A 19,238-nucleotide genomic window follows, 5' to 3' on the forward strand; every position below is an offset into this window, starting at 1 on the left:
AGGAGCGGAGAGGTCGAGTGGAGGTGTAGGGAGAGATGAGGGTCTGGAGGTAGCTGGGTGCAGTCTGGTCAAGGCATCTGTAGGCTAGTACAAGAGTCTTGAACTGGATGCGAGCGGTGATTGGGAGCCACTGGAGTGAGCGGAGCAGTGGGGTTGCGTAGGAGAAGCGAGGCAGAGAGAACACCAGGTGAGCAGCAGAGTTTTGGATGAGCTGGAGCGGACAGGTGGCGGACGCAGGGAGGCCAGCCAGGAGGGAGTTGCAGTAGTCTAGACGGGAGAGTACCAGGGCCTGGACCAGGAGCTGGGTGGCGTAGTTGGTGAGGAAGGGTCGGATTCTTCATATGTTGCTCAGGAAGAATCGGCAAGTGAGTGTCTGTGGCAATGTGCCCTGCCCCTGTGTGCATTTGTGTGTTATATGTTGTATGTTGCATGCGTGTGTTAATGTTGGTGTATAGTCATTGGTACACGAGATATAAACGGGTCTGTGTTTCACGTGTGATTTTAAAAGGTAGATTTGTATTTAGGCACGAGGAGGGCACAAATCACTTCACGTGCTGGTTAAATGTAATATGTGAGCACGGGGTTGCACAGAATTAATTCACGTGCTGGGATTCAAGTGAAAAATTAATTAGTAATTCAATCCCAGCACAACAGTATATATAGAGACACGTACCATTCACTCAGGGTTGGGTGTTCGAGAGTGGAGAACGGGTGAGAGAGAGAAGGAGAATAACTTTAAAATATCAATTGCTATTACGTGCTGGTAGGACCAGCACAATACTTGTTTATTTAAAACTCACCGTGTTTGTTTGTGTGTCTGTCCGTGCACTGTATAGTCCGTTTTGTTTGTCTCTTTATTTTGGCGTGAAGTGCCTTGTCCTGTTTTGTGTTCAAACCTTTTATTACTTGGTAAGTGCAGTTGGAGAGTTAGGGGAGAACCAGGCCAGAACAGTGCCAGAGATTCCCAGGTCAGCGAGAGAGGATAGTAGAATTGAGTGATCGACAGTGTCAAAGGCAGCAGAGAGGTCGAGGAGAATTAGGACAGAAGACAGAGAGGCAGCTAAGGCAGAGTTTAGTGAGTTGGTGACAGACAGGAGGGCGGTTTCAGTGGAGTGAGCAGAGCGGAAGCCAGATTGGAGAGGGTTGAGCAGAGAGTGGCTGGACAGGAAAGCAGAGAGCTGGCGGTGTACAGCCCGCTCGAGGGTTTTGGAGAGGAAGGGTAGGAGGGAGACAGGATGGTAGCTCTGGAGGGAGGTGGGGTCGAGGGTGTTTTTTAAGGAGGGGAGTGATAGGGGGTTGTTTGAAGGCAAGTGAGGAGAGGTTGGAGTGGACCGAAAAGAGTAAGGAGGGTGAGAGGAGAATACCAGTCCCACCTCCCTGTCCAGGGAGACGCGGGGTATGGGACAGGACGTAGAGAGAGGACAGGGCAGCAGGAGTTACAGTGTTATCAGGGGACAGCCAGGTTTCAGTGAGAGCAAGGAAATCGAGAGAGAGGTGGGAGGCAAAGGCAGAGATGAAATCAGCTTTGTTAGCAGAAGAGTGACAGTTCCAGAGTGCACCAGAGAGTGTGCGGGAGGGGGGAGAGGCAGCGGGATGAGGTTAGAGGGGTTGGAGGAGCAGCAGTGGAGAGAGGGCAGAGGACGAGGACGAGAGGACAGAACAGGGAATTGAGAGACAGTCATAGCAGGACAGGTAAGACAAATAGGCACAGTGGGAGCGGTGCGGTGGAGGGTACAGACCTGACTAGTAGATGGCATCATCCAGAGCGCTGTTAGGTTAGGATCTATTCGAACAGCGTCTCGAGGCAGGCCTCCCCTCGCTGGACTCCCACAGCTAGACTCCCGGCTCTTTTGTTGAGGCTCTTCTGTTTGCTGGCGCTTCGTGCTGGCCACGGAAATAGCCTTCCTGATTAATATAACAGCTGGGTGGGAAAAGAACAGCTAAACAGTGTGGAAACCAAACAAATAGCAAATCAACTTCTAAAATGGTATTGAGTGCTGACAAGAGTTTGGTATCAGCTGTTGATTTCCTTGAAACAATCTTTTATAGTAAAGTAAACACATTTATTCATTTTAAAAATAAGTAAAAATCAAACTGTCAGAAGTGGGATTTAAACCCACATCTCCATTTGGATATCAGAACACACAATTCTTTGGAAACACAGAGTTCTTGAGTCTGACGCCTTAGACAACTCGGCCATTACAGTAAAAATCTGCATTATTTATTTCAGCACAGACTAGGGTTGTCTATTGTATCAAGGCCCGATTGGGTTTATTACGCACATACCAACTGTTGCTCCATGAAAGATGTAATGACAATTGTAAAAAAAGAAACGGATTGAAGCCAACCCAAAAAAGTAAGATTATTTATTTCAGTATCGTTATAGCTATAAACGATGCATGCATTTTACAATAGCAATTGCTATTTGACAATGACCAATAAGTAATTTTGTTGCAATACTGTATACAATGTGAACAGAATCAGACATTGCTCCGTTGCCTCGAAGAAACATCTTCAATTTGTATTTAAAAAGGATGCACAGCATGGAGCTCGAACCCACGACCCTGAGATTAAGAGTCTCATGCTTTACCGACTGAGCTAGCCGGGCTGACTTTCACTGTAACCAACTGAGCTATTAATTTGTCATCTTATTTGAGAAAATACTTAACGACAGAACCAAAGATTCCAAATATAATCCACTGGACGTCACCAGAAACAGCTTTGATGAGACAAAGTCGTATGACACGAACCCTAAGAATGTTATTCCAGATTCATTGTCGCTTAGAAACAAGAGGATTTAAAATGTGAGTGTATGTGAATAGAGTCAAATACATTTGCATCATTCTGTATATATATATATATATATATATATATATATATATATATATATATATATATATATATATATTTCAAGTAACTGTAGATTTATTATCATAATGAAAACACATTACACACTTTAGTTCTGTAACAAAATGACAATAACAAAGACGTTCCCTTACCGGGAGTCGATACCGGGCCGCCTGGGTGTTAACCAGGAATCCTAACCACTAGACCATATAGGAAGCTATGTAGCAAAATCATGGACATAGAACAATAGTTAGTATATAGTACAATGATTGGTAAAAGGGAACCACAAAAACATATTTAATTACAAACACGTTACAAATGAAAGCAAACTTCAAACCATTTATATTTATTATCAATTAACACAAACACTTCAATTGCTAAAAAAAATCTCCCTTTGTGCTTCTCGGAAGGCATACGATGGAGGGCGCACTGCAGTTTTCAGTCGGGGGAATATTACAAATTAGGAGACTGTGCTTTAAAATACACATGTAGGGCGGGCGTCTCTGTTACAAAGAATTGTTACACTTTGTATTTATCTCCATAATGTGTTGGGACTAAATACGCAGATACATTAAAACTATTTGGAGAATGTGGGCATCGATCCCGCTACTTCTCGCTAAGCGAGCGCTCTATCATTTGAGCTAATTCCCCTTGAATGGGGCCACTGATTCTCATAGGCTACATCACAGATTGATATGAATTCAGATTGTCCTATAGATTTTTTTTTTTTTATTGGCAATGCAAAAATGCCAAAACTTGCTTTTGTATCACATGACAAACTTAAGGTATGCTTTAACGACTTGGCTGTCTCAAGTTAGTTTGTATTGTTAATGGAACACCTCGTTGTTGCCCAGTCATTGTATCATATGAAGTAGAGCTTGCCAGCTGGGGGCGACGGTCTGCCAATAAAAGAGAAGACTATATTTGCAAGGATCATTTCTAGAGTGAAACATGTTTTGAAGGGATTGGTCTCGGTATCCACCAGGAGGAATGGGAGTGTTTTCTTCTCAGCACCAAGCTGACAATGAGTGTTGTTTTTGGGCACCTGCTCGCTGCTAGTGATGACACTTCAATCTTCAATCGGGGGTTGTTGAAGGAAGGGGACACATTTTGAGTGCGTATCTCATACTGGTAGAAACGCAGAAAATCAGAAACCATCAAGCCTACAATTGTTCAGTTGTTTAAATAAATAAGCAAATTTCAAATTGATCAATGCTAATGTTAAAACAATTTAAGATCACTTTAAATAGGCCTTGACTGATATAAAAAATATAGTAATGTGATTTGCACTACGCAGGACTAGATGAGCTTAAATAAAGACATTACATTTGAAAATAACCTGTGCTTATCCCCACTTACAAGGAGGAGTGGCATCTGTTTCTTTATTAATGAACCAAAGATAAAGACGTTACAAATGAGAGAAGAGTGCCATCTAGTGGAGAAAGAAAAAGCACAATGGCAATAGACACGTTCTGCAGTATAGCCTATGGGAGTTCTGTTACAGGCGAATCTCTCCATCTCCATATTGATCCAGGTCCATTTCGTTGTTCGAGGTGATCTTGGTGCAAACAGAACGAAGATCACGTGTCGTGTCATTGAGATCTCTCTATCTCACTTAAACAGACGGCTGCGTTTCTCAAGATGCTCCAGCAAGCGCTGCTGCTTGCAAATGGAGAGCATGTAAACAAACTGGACAACTAAACTTAAAAGTAACAATTGTAAGTCGCCCTGGATAAGGGCGTCTGCTAAGAAATAAATAATAATAATAATAATAATAATAATAATAACAACAACTAACATTATCAATCAGTTATTTTTTTTAAATCAAGGTTTATAAATACAGATAGTTGGGCGGTGTATTTCACTGGGTTAATAAAAAACAAACATAATATATGAATGTAAACAATGAAATTTAAACCTGCCTCGGTTCTACTCTCAATTTAGAACAATGCACAACCAAACCTTTGAATTGCAAAGTACAACAGAATGCATGCCAGTGGAGGCAGCGATATACATGAAATAAATGAGATACCAACAAAAACATATTGTTCAATAATTAAGAACGCTTATTATAACTCAAATGTAATGTTTCTTGTAATATTCGCAGTTTTGTCGCCATATTCAATTTTTCCCGCCGAAATTAAACAGATTCGAATCGATTTTTACAAGAAAAATAAAATTCATAAAACCCGAAAAACATTTAAATTTATGAAACTAAAACTACATGTATTCCCAATTAAATACGTAAGTCTCCTTACCTTAAACATTTCCATTTTAAAATGTGCAGAGAACTGAAATGAGAATTGTACTCTTTTTGCGGTACTTGGGTGGCTCTCAGAAGAGCCTTTGTGTTGTAAAGACGGAGCGGGGGCGGTCTCGGTTTACTTGGAGCTGGTGTACTTGGTGACGGCCTTGGTGCCCTCAGACACGGCGTGCTTGGCCAGCTCTCCGGGCAGCAGGAGGCGCACGGCTGTCTGGATCTCCCGGGAAGTGATGGTGGAGCGCTTGTTGTAGTGAGCCAGGCGGCACGATTCGCCGGCGATGCGCTCGAAAATGTCGTTGACGAACGAGTTCATGATGCCCATCGCCTTGGAAGAGATGCCGGTGTCGGGGTGGACCTGCTTCAGCACTTTGTACACGTAGATCGCGTAGCTCTCCTTCCTGGTCTTTCTGCGCTTCTTCCCTCCCTTAGGCTGGGTCTTGGCAACAGCCTTCTTGGAGCCTTTCTTCGGCGCGGGTGCAGCTTTCGGTTCTGGCATTTTCCTTCTCTGATGCTTTTTGAAAGATGAATGAGTAACCAGCCCCCAGAGCCCCAGTATTTATACAGTATGTATGCAAATTATTACCAAACAACCCTTTAGAGTGAGAATATTGACCTGGTAACCTAGCAACGCCCCCGGGCGACGGAGTACTTCGATGTGATTGGTTGTTCACTGGAAACGCAACAGAGGGGGTGGTGACTTTGCCGCGAGCTGAGATCTTTTTTTTTTCTCTCTCTCGAGTTCAGGTTTGAATTCGGCGCCTTTTTTTCTTGAGCGGTTAGTTTAGGTCTTTTGTTTTTCATTTATTAAATACATGAAGAACTCAGTATACAGCAATACTGAAATCAACACCCGATGCGTCTTGAATATAGAAATATAAATGATCAAACCCACGCCACTTTGTGTGCTCATTAAACACGTTAAATGTAGAAACACACGATCAATGCTGATGCTTTTCGATTTCTTCCTCATCCCAGAGTCCCGATTGTTTCACAGCAGCTTGAATGGCGAAACTTCAACTCAAATTCAGAAAAGACGACATCGTGGAGCTCAAAGCTGAATCAGGATCTACTGCTTTTAATTTATTATACTGATTACAAAATGTAGTGAAAATAAAATTAGATAAGACTTTTTTTTTTTTTTTTTTTAAGTGTTTTATTTCTTATCTGACTTTAATTCTGTACGGAATCGGATAAAACCGAGCTCGTATTTTCTCATTATTACTGAAAATGTTCACTTTTTAAAATACAATTCCATTCAATTAATTGATTTATTAACTGAAATGCTTATTTTAATTTTATTTTTTTCTGGATTTGTGTCAAGAGTTAAAAATCCAACACTTAAGTTTAAGCCTAAAATACTCTCGTTACACAGCGTGAAATAGGTCTAAATAGCCATTTTAGAACAACAAAGAAAACACTGGGGAGATAACAGTATAAAACATTTTGAAAAATGTGATTTTATTCTTTTGAAGATTTAGTGGTGTACTAAAATTTAGCTTGTTTCAGAATTGAAAACTCTTTAAATGAAAAGGTGGGCGGCTCTTAAAAGAGCCTTTGTGTTCGTGTCCTTGTGTCCAAATCTTTAACCCCCGAATCCGTACAGAGTGCGACCCTGGCGCTTCAGAGCGTACACCACATCCATAGCGGTGACGGTCTTTCTCTTGGCGTGCTCAGTGTAGGTGACGGCATCCCGGATCACATTCTCCAGGAAAACCTTCAGCACCCCGCGGGTCTCTTCATAGATCAGCCCGGAAATTCGCTTCACTCCTCCGCGGCGAGCCAGGCGGCGGATAGCGGGCTTGGTGATGCCCTGGATGTTATCACGGAGCACTTTGCGATGCCGCTTGGCGCCTCCTTTGCCGAGTCCTTTACCACCTTTGCCTCTTCCAGACATGCTGTAGATCCGTATTATGAAAATAATACAATACTTGAAACGAGGGCTGAGGCTCTAATACATACACGCAGACCGGACCTGATTGAAAAAGAAGCCAGCAAAGAAGAGCGCGGAAACATTAGACCCGCCCACCACTGAGCCGTGTCTGTGAGCGCGTGTTAACCACCAAACTGCTGACTCGCATTCCCTGCATAGTGTTGCTGATTAACAACGCGAATGTGAATGAATTTATGGAAATGTCCTTTAACCTGATTCCAAATAAGTTTTTACACATTGTTTTCCAACATAATGGTTATGTATTTCTGCAGGCAAATACACAGTGGAAAAATAATCTTTTTTCCTCACCAGGAGGCAGAGGTGGCATTGCCTATGAAATACACTACTAATGAAATATTTAAACTACTCAGAGAATGCTGTGCTGATGCCAGGGTACTTACATTGTTGCAACAAGTGTGGGTCAGGGGTGAAGAGAAATACAATTCAACAAAGTAATTCTCCCAATCGATTACAAGGGGATGATCCAGCAGAACGTGATGCAGTGTGTTAACCGCACCGCACATAAAGGTGATTAAATGTCCAGTTTTACAAACTTCACGCTTCAAACTTAAGTTGTGTTTGCCTAGCTTTCTCGTTTGTGAAACCAATCATACAGTTACTTTAAATAATACAATTGTCATCTTATATTCAAAAAAATCTAGCGAAGTACAGAGCGAGCAGTTTGGTTTCGCTGGAGGATAGTGCAGTTTTGGTCACCTCAATTAAAAATGCAGTAAAGGTCCTGGTTAAAGAATACGTTATATTGTAAACACAACCCTTCTGTTTTGATACCCCCGGTTGTTTGTGTACATTTGTTCCAATTTCACTGTCAAATTGTATATTTTGTGCTGCGTGAAAACACAAGACAGGACGTTTTCATAATGAATCTGTTGCCTGCGGGTAAGTTGAGTCTACACGGTTCTCATCGTGTGGATAAGTTCCGCTCTCCGCCTTCCTGCTCACATTCTGTGACACACAGAACAGTTTAGTATTAAGTTTGAGTTTTCTCCGTGTTGAAATATTAGAAATGGCAGAAATTGCTCCAGCACCAGCCGCTCCTGTTCCGGCTAAAGCTCTCAAGAAAAAGACCGCGGCAAAGCCCAAGAAATCGGGTCCCAGCGTGTCGGAGCTCATCGTCAAGGCTGTGTCTGCCTCCAAGGAGCGCAGCGGGCTGTCTGTGGCGGCGCTCAAGAAGATCCTGCAGGCCGGCGGCTATGATGTGGAGAAGAACAACTCCCACGTCAATAGAGCCCTCAAGAGCCTGGTGACCAAGGAGACCCTGCTACAGACCAAGGGCACCGGCGCCTCGGGCTCCTTCAAGCTCAACAAAAAAGCAGCTGAAGCCAAGGAGAAGGCGGCCAAGAAGAAGGCAGCTCCAAAGAAACCAGCGGCAAAGAAAGCGGTTGTCAAGAAAACAACGAAAAAGGTTTCGGCAAAGAAAGCAGCGACACCCAAGAAGACGCCTACGAAAGCGAAGAAACCGAAAGCTGTAAAGAAGGCGCCCAAGAGCCCGAAGAAAGCGGCTGCCAAGCCTAAAAAGGTCGTGAAGAAGAGCCCGAAGAAAGCGAAGGCAGCGCCTAAACCTAAAAAGGTGACCAAGGCTGCCAAACCCGCAGCGAAGAAGGCGGCTCCTAAAAAGAAGTGATCAGTTAAAGCGACGATGCGACAGTGAACCCAAAGGCTCTTTTCAGAGCCAAAACATCTTTCTAAAAGAGCAGATTGTCCTTGTAAACACAAGGCGATGTGTGGAATGTGCTGCCGTGGAACGTGTTCCTCTTTCTCGGTGGAACAGCCCGGTCTCCTCGGCGAGCAGTCCAAGACGGTACAGCTGTGGACAAAGGTGTTGCATTATCTCGAATTCTATGATTGAAACACCTTTAAAATAATTAATAACCTCATTTAGATCTTTTATTTGACATGTAATCAAATAAACTACGAAATGATGTCGTAAAAGTATCAAAAGCCATAATGCAGTTGTACAGTATTTCGTGTTAGATTTGGAAACGTCACATTGTTCAATACTTTTATTTTTATTATTATTTCTTAGCAGACGCCCTTAACCAGGGCGACTTACAATTAAAATCTATCACATTGTACACATTATACATTAGATCAATGACAGCTGTATCTGCAATACTGGGAAACTGCAATAAACAGACTCGATTTACGATGGTCTGTACTGTACAGCGAGATTGTTTTTATGTATTTGACTCAATTTTATTAATGTTGCTATTTTACATATGATATAAATACTGGTTTGAACTTGTCGACTGAAAAAACATCACCAAGCACAAACCCCATCATCCCCACATCGCTGTCAGCCAAGATGCTAGAACAGAAACAGAACAAACTGATTCTGAGAAAAGACTCGAAGCTGTTCCTGATACACACCGAACAAGCTGAGCGAGTCCGAGCCGGTTCACCTCCCGGAATTCCGCCGATAATAAACGAGGCATTTTTTTATATCTGATATCAGATTTTTATTTTGGCCTAAAATGTAGCCTCTCTTTCCATCTAGATAGATTTGATGGTTTAAAAGAAACACAACGTTGGGAAGGAAAAGCGCTCTTAATATAATGTGAACATGTTCCAATTGCGAAACTTACACATATAACACTTACCGTGTAAACTACAGCTGTTTATTTAAAATTGGAATATAACACTTTCAGAGAAGTGGGTGGCTCTTAGAAGAGCCTTTGAGTTTCGCTGTATTTTAAGGGTTTTGCAGTTTAAGCGCGTTCTCCTCGGATTCGGCGGGCCAGCTGGATGTCTTTGGGCATGATGGTGACTCTCTTGGCGTGAATGGCACACAGGTTGGTGTCCTCAAAGAGCCCGACCAGGTAAGCCTCGCTAGCCTCCTGCAGCGCCATCACAGCGGAGCTCTGGAAGCGCAGGTCGGTCTTGAAATCCTGAGCGATTTCTCGGACGAGCCGCTGGAAGGGCAGTTTGCGGATCAACAACTCGGTGGATTTCTGATAGCGGCGGATTTCCCTCAGAGCCACAGTGCCAGGTCTGTAACGGTGAGGTTTCTTCACGCCGCCGGTAGCGGGGGCGCTCTTTCGAGCAGCCTTGGTAGCAAGCTGTTTCCTGGGCGCCTTTCCACCGGTGGACTTACGCGCAGTCTGCTTAGTTCTTGCCATTTTCAAACTCTACTACACAGTATTAAAAAAAAAAAACTGTAAATGGCACAAGCAGCCGATACCAGAGACTATATAGGAACTGAGCTACTCTGATAGGCTATGAGATCTGAAGGGCGGGTCTCTGTTCCTCATTGGCTATATTCCAGACTCTCAATGATTGATTGGAACATTTGAATTCTGCGCGCGCGCATTCTGTTAAGCAGTTATTGTTTCGGAGCTGTTGGCGCCTTTTTTAAATAAATACAGTATAGTCAGTCATTCAGGACAACATTGCTTATCCCCAGTATAAGAAATGCATTCCATTCAGATTAAGCAGTCTGGGTTCAAAATTGTAACGGAGAAACGCTCAACAATAGGCAAGCAATACTTATTTATGGCGAGAGAAAATACATAAACCAAGCATGTACCCTTAACACTAAAGAAAATAGACCAATTCAAAAACTATAATCAGACTGAAAACAAACAAACAAAAAACAAAACACGGAAAATACATATCCCCGCAATAAAACACAAACGCGGGAGGGGGTGGATTTCCAACTGGAAGCATGTTTCAAGGTAGCTCGATCGAAAACAAAGTAAAGCAGTCAATTGATATTGTATCAGATTGTCTCTTTGTAAAGAACGTGGCATTAATGTGGGAACGTGAGCTACACGCGCTGAGGCGAGGCGTGGGTTTGATATCGCTCCAAACAGACATGGCAGCGCTGCACTGCCACACACAAATACAAACTAACTATTTATTGCTTCAATTCTCACCAGTCGGTATTTTTCAGACAATAAAAATAAACCGATTCGATGCGCTTTTATAGAAAAGTGGGTGGCTCTTAAAAGAGCCTTTGGGGGTTTATAAGATGTAAAAGCGGCGTCCGAGTGATTTATTTCTTGGCTGGCTTCTCGGTTTTCTTGGGCAGCAGCACGGCCTGGATGTTGGGCAGCACTCCGCCCTGAGCGATGGTGACGCCTCCCATCAGCTTGTTGAGCTCCTCGTCGTTGCGGACAGCGAGCTGCAGGTGACGCGGGATGATTCTGGTTTTCTTGTTGTCCCGGGCGGCGTTCCCGGCCAGCTCCAGGATTTCAGCAGTCAGGTACTCGAGCACAGCGGCCAGATAGACCGGGGCTCCAGCGCCCACACGCTGGGCATAGTTTCCCTTCCGCAGTAGCCTGTGAACACGACCGACTGGGAACTGCAGTCCTGCCCTGGAGGAGCGAGTCTTTGCTTTAGCACGGGCTTTACCGCCAGTCTTTCCTCTTCCAGACATCTTCACTGTAGTTCAGAATATCACAACAATAAATGCGCGACCGCTCTCCTGCTATTATACACACCGGCTCATTCGTGATTGGACAGAACGGTGCAATACTAGTTAGAATGTTAAAAGACGTCATAGTGGATGAGGGCGTGCAGAATCTTATTGCATGCCTCTGATTGGTTGTATCATTCCCTGCCCGCTGTTTCTGGTTTGGCGCTGTTCTGCTGCGGTTTGTCTTGTTTCCTCTTGGCGCACATTTTTAAATTGGAAGACAGCTGTAACAAAATGTAACCGTTTAGAAGTGTTTAAAACCACACTGCCCTACAGTCGTGTTTGAGTTGTTATAATTCCTAGGTTTTAGTTTACAGTTTAGAGTTCTGGGCACTTCAGTTAACTAGAAAGTCGATATTGTTGACTGTCCAGTTTGTTTACATTGTGTAAAGGCAGTTATATCTGCAATGATACCAATTTAAATTATATGTTCCAATAATTTATTTACATTATAAAACAGTTTGATTAAAACATCCCCCCCCCCCAAAGTACAAATAACCGAAATATCGCTGTAGATTTTTAGATCTCCGTGCCTGTTTTAACCCGAGTATCCTCGGGATGAGGTTCAGTAACACAGGCTCAGATTTTTGCCCACATGAAAACATTCATAGACATCCTATCTATGGTTTCATTGAGAATATACAATGGCACGGAATAATACAAAATGAATATTTACACGTTGTCTGCAGGATTGGAACCTGCGCGGTGAGACCCCAATGGATTCCCAGTCCATCGTGTTACCAACTCGGCCTCGACACCCGCTGTATAATCCCGCGCATCTGAGCAACGCATTCCCCCGGTCCGGACCTGATTGAAAAATAAGCCAGCAAAGAAGAGCGCGCACACATTAGACCCGCCCACAATTGAGTCGTGTCTGTGAGCGCGTGTTAACCACCAAACTGCTGAGTCGCATTCCCTGCATAGTGTTGCTGATTAAAGAACAGTTCAATACGTGCATCTGCATTCGCGTTGTTAACCTGATTCCAAATAAGTTGTTTCACATTGTTTTCTTAGATAATGGTTATGCATTTCCCTGCGTATTGCAGTTGTATTTCTGCAGAGGCAAACAAATGTTTACACACGCACACACACATGTTTTTTTTTTTTTTTTACACCCGTGTTGTTGGAGTCGATGCGCTGTAAGTATTATTATTATTATTATTATTATTATTATTATTATAATATTATTATTATTATTATGTAACCCCCCCCCCCCCCTCTACCAGGGTCCTCGTGTTTTGTTCTCTTTCTTTGAACACACTCACACGGGGTCTGGGGTTCTTTTCAGGGTCTCGGTTTATTCACCAAAATTAGTAAGAAAGAAGAATTGGAGAGAGAGGTAACACAAGGGAAGGGTACAAATGAATAGAGCATGTAAAGATAGAAATAGGGTTTTGTTTTAAGGATAGGTGAACAATCTTATACAGAGCAAGAGGGTGGTGGTTAAATATTGGATAGAGTAGCTACAGGCTACTTCATATCCCCAGCTTAAAGACACACTGGGCAGTCCAGTGTCTTAACAGATATCAACGTTAACACTTTAATACATGTATATATGTGTTAATCAAGGCCGACAAGCAGGCCAAGAACACGTCACCTAAAGTACCCAATGGTCTATTTCAGCACATTCAACAAAACTCTCTCTTATTTCTAAAACTTAGCGTGAGTTTCTTATGGCAATACATGCAATGCATGTGAGATAAAATAATAATAATAATTGCTTAATGCTTACCCTTTAATATAAATCGTAAAAGGATATGGCTGTCTTTACCAATCTAGTACTTTATTAATTTCTAGACTACCTATTTAAATATATAAAATAATACAATGTCTTGATTAGACTCCTTATAACCAATATTAGGACAGAACTGTGTTATTAACAACGCTTATAATAATCAAACACTTTAAAACGTGTCCGAAGAGAAATTCTAACCAAGATCTTTCCAACAGAAGGTAGTTTAAGGTGCTGGATTGACCAAGCAATACCACACAATAAAATCAATCTTACCTTGAAATATTAAAGGCTGTTTAATGTCTGCATCTGCAGCGTTTATACACGCTCGCACAGCTTTCAGCTCGTTCTCTGATATTTCCAATCTCAGCTTCAGACTTTCATTCTCTTTCTCCTTTTTGTTCCATTTCCACTCTGAATTCAGTGAATTTGCTGCCGACAGCTTTAGTAATCGCACACAAGACGGTGTGTAGAGCCGCTTTCACTGCGTGCTCGATGGTAGAGGCGAGCTCGTCTTGAAAGAGCGACACGGACACACTGACGCGTCCATCTTCACTGGTTTGAGTTTCACACTGGTCTAGCGGAATCCTCTTTTCAATCAGAAACACCGCCTGCGGTTTGTATTTAGTAATATTTATTTTTTACTGTAGCCTTCCCATTCAAATATATTCATCACTTCTTCTGGTGTGATAAAGAAAGAACACAAACAACATGCTTTGCAAGGAGTAACTTTACTTTGGTCTTTCAGAATCGCGCAGAGCTCTGCTGGAGCTTCAACGCGTTTGTTTCTCAGTAAATCATCTCATTGAAAAGCTCGACTTGTCTGTAGCTGCGACTGACGCGCTCCGCTCTGTGTGTGAAATTCAACACAGAAAAGGGATGCTTTCCTTTTCACGGAACTCCGTGCAGGTAATAAACAAACACAAAAATCACTAATTATTAGAAAACATTTCATCCCAGCCTAAATACTTTAAACAGCAGGAGACAGCGTGTTGTAAAATCATCACTGACTGCAGCCACCTCTCCACACATGAACAAAACAAACCTCTCTATTTCCTGTACTGAAATGAAAGCGTCACTAGCAGAAGGCGGGTCTGGTTGGAACCATCGCGTATTATTGGCTGTAAAAACACTCTATCCCCAGCATGTGAGCCTGATTGGCTGGCCTCCCTGTCGGAGGCGGTTATGAAACTGGATGCCAGAGTTCGCCATGTTGGCTCTTTCAGCGCTGTGTTCAATGCGATGCATTCAGGCGCGTTAAGTAAGTGAGCCGCTCAGAAAGCACACGGAGCTGAATTTAAATGACTTAACGCTCTGCTACAGGAGAGCGCTGAGCGACTTTTAAAAATGGAGAATAATAATGATTTGCTTGTTTGTGTTTCTAAGCTGATGGTTGATGAAATGGCCCCGTGTGAAGTTACTGTCCCCTGCTGGACCTCGCTGAGTTCGGCGCTCTGTTTGGACTGAACCTCATATCTGTCTGTGTTTAATACCGACGTTAATAATGAACATTATGAATAATATTAATACTACAAGCCTAATAATAATACATTAATAAATATAAAACAGCTCTACATTTAAAAAGAAAAATGAAATTAAATGATACAAATTCGAAAACAACCATTTTTACATTATTGTCTACATGCATCATCTCAAATAATTACAATGTCATTTTCAGACCCTTCGGCGTTGTCTTTTGAAAAATTAAACCTGCCAGATCGAACGCAGGCCAACATTCAATCAATGAATCAATCAATCAATTAATTAATTAATTAATTAATTAATTAATTAATCATATATATTTTCTATAGCGCCCCATATGCGCTTCACAAAATCTACTTAAAAGCAACAAAATATCTAATTGTAAGCCTGGAAGAACAAAATAAGTCTTCAGTGTAATTTTAAACAAAGAGCGCTTTCCACGATTTAAGATGCTTTAGAGAGACAGAATATTGGAATTGGCCGCCGAAACTGGGGAATAAAACTGCCTGTGATCAAAGTGGGCAGAAAAGTTGCATACTTTGCATAACGTATTTGGGAGAAAAGAAAACGGATCATCTCTGATTTGCAACGTTTCCATGGTTCGGCCCGGCCACTGCCGTGTGACTGGTTAAAACGATGAGTTCAGTTTTTTTCTGCTGCTTGGTAATTCAGTCATGAGGCAGTTGTAGCAGAGTGGCGCAGCGGAAGCGTGCTGGACCCATAACCCAGAGGTCGATGGATCGAAACCATCCTCTGCCAGCTTGTTTTCCTTCTGTTCAAATTGATCATTGCTAATGTTAAAACAATTTAAGAACACTTTAAATAGGCCTTGACTGATATAAAAATATAGTAATGTGATTTGCACTACGCAGGACTAGATGATCTTAAATAAAAACATTACATTTGAAAATAACTTATGCTTATCCCCACTTTCAAGGAAGTTTCTTTATAATGAACCAAAGATAAAGACGTTACAAATGAGAGAAGAGTGCCATCTAGTGGAGAAAGAAAAAGCACAATGGCAATAGACACGTTCTGCAGTATAGCCTTTGGGAGTTCTGTTACAGGCGAATCTCTCCATCTCCATATTGATCCAGGTCCATTTCGTTGTTCGAGGTGATCTTGGTGCAAACAGAACGAAGATCACGTGTCGTGTCATTGAGATCTCTCTATCTCACTTAAACAGACGGCTGCGTTTCTCAAGATGCTCCAGCAAGCGCTGCTGCTTGCAAATGGAGAGCATGTAAACAAACTGGACAACTAACATTATCAAGCAGTTATTTTTTTTAAATCAAGGTTTATGAATACACTGATAGTTGGGCGGTGTATTTCACTGGGTTAATAAAAAACAAACATGATATATGAATGTAAACACTGAAATTCAAACTGGCCTCGGTTCTACTCTCGATTTAAAACAATGCACAACCAAACCTTTGAATTGCAAAGTACAACAGAATGCATGCCGTGGAGGCAGCGATATACATGAAATAAATGAGATACCAACAAAAGCAGATTGTTCAATAATTAAGAACGCTTATTATAACTCAAATGTAATGTTTCTTGTAATATTCAGTTTTGTCGAAACAATCCATATTTAATTTTTCCCGCCGAAATTAAACAGATTCGAATCGATTTTTACAAGAAAAATACAATTCATAAAACCCGATAAACATTTAAGTTTATGAAACTAAAACTAAATGCATTCCCAAATAAATACGTAAGTCTCCTTACCTTAAACATTTCCATTTTAAAATGTGCAGAGAACTGAAATGAGAATTGTACTCTTTTTGCGGTATTTGGGTGGCTCTCAGAAGAGCCTTTGTGTTGTAAAGACGGAGCGGGGGCGGTCTCGGTTTACTTGGAGCTGGTGTACTTGGTGACGGCCTTGGTGCCCTCAGACACGGCGTGCTTGGCCAGCTCTCCGGGCAGCAGGAGGCGCACGGCTGTCTGGATCTCCCGGGAAGTGATGGTGGAGCGCTTGTTGTAGTGAGCCAGGCGGGACGACTCACCGGCGATGCGCTCGAAAATGTCGTTGACGAACGAGTTCATGATGCCCATCGCCTTGGAAGAGATGCCGGTGTCGGGGTGGACCTGCTTCAGCACTTTGTACACGTAGATCGCGTAGCTCTCCTTCCTGGTCTTTCTGCGCTTCTTCCCTCCCTTAGGCTGGGTCTTGGCAACAGCCTTCTTGGAGCCTTTCTTCGGCGCGGGTGCAGCTTTCAGGTTCTGGCATTTTCCTTCTCTGATGCTTTTTGAAAGATGAATGAGTAACCAGCCCCCAGAGCCCCAGTATTTATAGAGTCTGTATGCAAATTATTACTAAACAACCCTTTAGAGTGAGAATGTTGACCTGGTAACCTAGCAACGCTCCCGAGTGACGGAGTACTTCGATGTGATTGGTTGTTCACTGGAAACGCAACAGAGGGGGTGGTAACTTTGCCGCGAGCTGAGTTCTTTTTTTTTTCTCTCTCGAGTTCAGGTTTGAATTCGGCGCCTTTTTTCTTGAGCGGTTAGTTTAGGTCTTTTGTTTTTCATTTATTAAATACATGAAGAACTCGGTATACAGCAATACTGAAATCCACACCCGATGCGTCTTAAATATAGAAATATAAATAATCAAACCCACGTCACCTTTTGTGCTCATTAAACACGTTAAATGTAGAAACACACGATCAATGCTGATGCTCTTTGATTTCTTCCTCATCCCAGAGTACCGATTGTTTCACAGCAGCTTGAATGGCGAAACTTCAACTCAAATTCAGAAAAGACGACATCGTGGAGCTCAAAGCTGAATCAGGATCTGCTGCTTTTAATTTATTATACTGATTACAAAATGTACTGAAAATAAAATTAGATAAGACTTTTTTTTTTTTTTTTTTTTAAGTGTTTTATTTCTTATCTGACTTTAATTCTGCACGGAATCGGATAAAACCGAGCTCGTATTTTCTCATTATTACCGAAAATGTTCACTTTTTAAAATACAATTCCATTCAATTAATTGATTTTATTGATTTATTAACTGAAATGCTTATTTTAATTTTATTTTTTTCTGGATCTGTGTAAAGAGTTAAAAATCCAACACTTAAGTTTAAGCCTAAAATACTCTCGTTACACAGCGTGAAATAGGTCTAAATAGCCATTTTAAAACAACAAAGAAAACACTGGGGAGATAACAGTATAAAACATTTTGAAAAATGTGATTTTATTCTTTTGAAGATTTTAGTGGTGTACTAAAATTTAGCTTGTTTCAGAATTGAAAACTCTTTAAATGAAAAGGTGGGCGGCTCTTAAAAGAGCCTTTGTGTTCGTGTCCTTGTGTCCAAATCTTTAACCCCCGAATCCGTACAGAGTGCGACCCTGGCGCTTCAGAGCGTACACCACATCCATAGCGGTGACGGTCTTTCTCTTGGCGTGCTCAGTGTAGGTGACGGCATCCCGGATCACATTCTCCAGGAACACCTTCAACACCCCGCGGGTCTCTTCATAGATCAGCCCGGAAATTCGCTTCACTCCTCCGCGGCGAGCCAGGCGGCGGATAGCGGGCTTGGTGATGCCCTGGATGTTATCACGGAGCACTTTGCGATGCCGCTTGGCGCCTCCTTTCCCGAGTCCTTTACCACCTTTGCCTCTTCCAGACATATTCTAGATCCGTATTATAAAAATAACACAATACTTGAAACGAGGGCTGAGGTTCTATTACATACACGCAGACCGGACCTGATTGAAAAAGAAGCCAGCAAAGAAGAGCGCGCACACATTAGACCCGCCCACCACTGAGCCGTGTCTGTGAGCGCGTGTTAACCACCAAACTGCTGACTCGCATTCCCTGCACAGTGTTGCTGATTAAAGAACATTTCAATAAATGCATCTACATTCGCGTTGTTAACCTGATTCCAAATAAGTTGTTTCACATTGTTTTCTTAGATAACGGTTATGCATTTCCCTGCGTATTGCAGTTGTACTTCTGCATTTCTGCAGAGGCAAACACATGTTTACACACACACACACACTCATGGGTTTCTTTTACACCGGTGTTGTTGGAGTCGATGCGCTGTAAGTATTATTATTATTATCATTATTATTATTATTATTATTATTATTATTATTATTATTTATTTATTTATTTATTTATTTATTTATTTATTTATTTGTTTATTTCTTAGCAGACGCCCTTATCCAGGGCGACTTACAGTCATAAACAAAATACAGTCACTCTAATAAGCACATGTACTGCCCTAAGTCACGAGTAAATCCTTTACCAGCTTTGGAAAAACGAAACTGTGCGTTCACATCTGTCCATGCAGAATGTTTATGCTGTTCTATGTTGTTAAAGTAAATAAATGCCGCTGTATACAAGAGTATACAAACAACACGAAACTACAATCACGTGACACACTTGCAGAAATTCAATGATAAGCAATGTGATGACGTGCAGTTGCGTATCATGACCACAAGGTGTCAGTAATAGATTTTACAGTAACCCCGCGAACACAATGATGTTTCAGAACGTTATGAGAATGTTATTCGAAAGTCAGGATAACATTAA

At 42.0% G+C, this 19,238-nt stretch overlaps 2 protein-coding genes and 1 non-coding gene across 3 annotated transcripts; 2 read left to right on the forward strand and 1 right to left on the reverse strand.

Moving 5' to 3' along the window:
• The first annotated feature begins 3,761 nt into the window (after window positions 1-3,761).
• LOC117415517 (small nucleolar RNA U3) lies at window positions 3,762-3,966 on the forward strand. The gene has a single exon (XR_004662768.2). It is a non-coding gene; the product is annotated as a small nucleolar RNA U3 (small nucleolar RNA).
• Window positions 3,967-6,644: 2,678 nt separating this feature from the next.
• LOC117970033 (uncharacterized) lies at window positions 6,645-18,372 on the reverse strand. Its single transcript, XM_059005953.1, has 5 exons — window positions 18,049-18,372; window positions 11,114-11,160; window positions 9,773-10,189; window positions 8,130-8,252; window positions 6,645-7,058 (listed from the first exon to the last, which is right to left on the reverse strand). The coding sequence occupies exons 1-5, from the start codon at window positions 18,329-18,331 to the stop codon at window positions 6,693-6,695; spliced, it is 1,236 nt and encodes a 411-aa protein (XP_058861936.1). The 5' UTR covers window positions 18,332-18,372; the 3' UTR covers window positions 6,645-6,692.
• LOC131702999 (histone H1-like) lies at window positions 8,023-8,741 on the forward strand. The gene has a single exon (XM_059005875.1). It carries the CDS (start codon window positions 8,068-8,070, stop codon window positions 8,683-8,685), a length of 618 nt encoding a protein of 205 aa, XP_058861858.1. The 5' UTR covers window positions 8,023-8,067; the 3' UTR covers window positions 8,686-8,741.
• Window positions 18,373-19,238: the final 866 nt, after the last annotated feature.

This window comes from Acipenser ruthenus, chromosome 32 (assembly GCF_902713425.1).
Source record: "Acipenser ruthenus chromosome 32, fAciRut3.2 maternal haplotype, whole genome shotgun sequence".
Lineage (NCBI taxonomy): Eukaryota > Metazoa > Chordata > Actinopteri > Acipenseriformes > Acipenseridae > Acipenser > Acipenser ruthenus.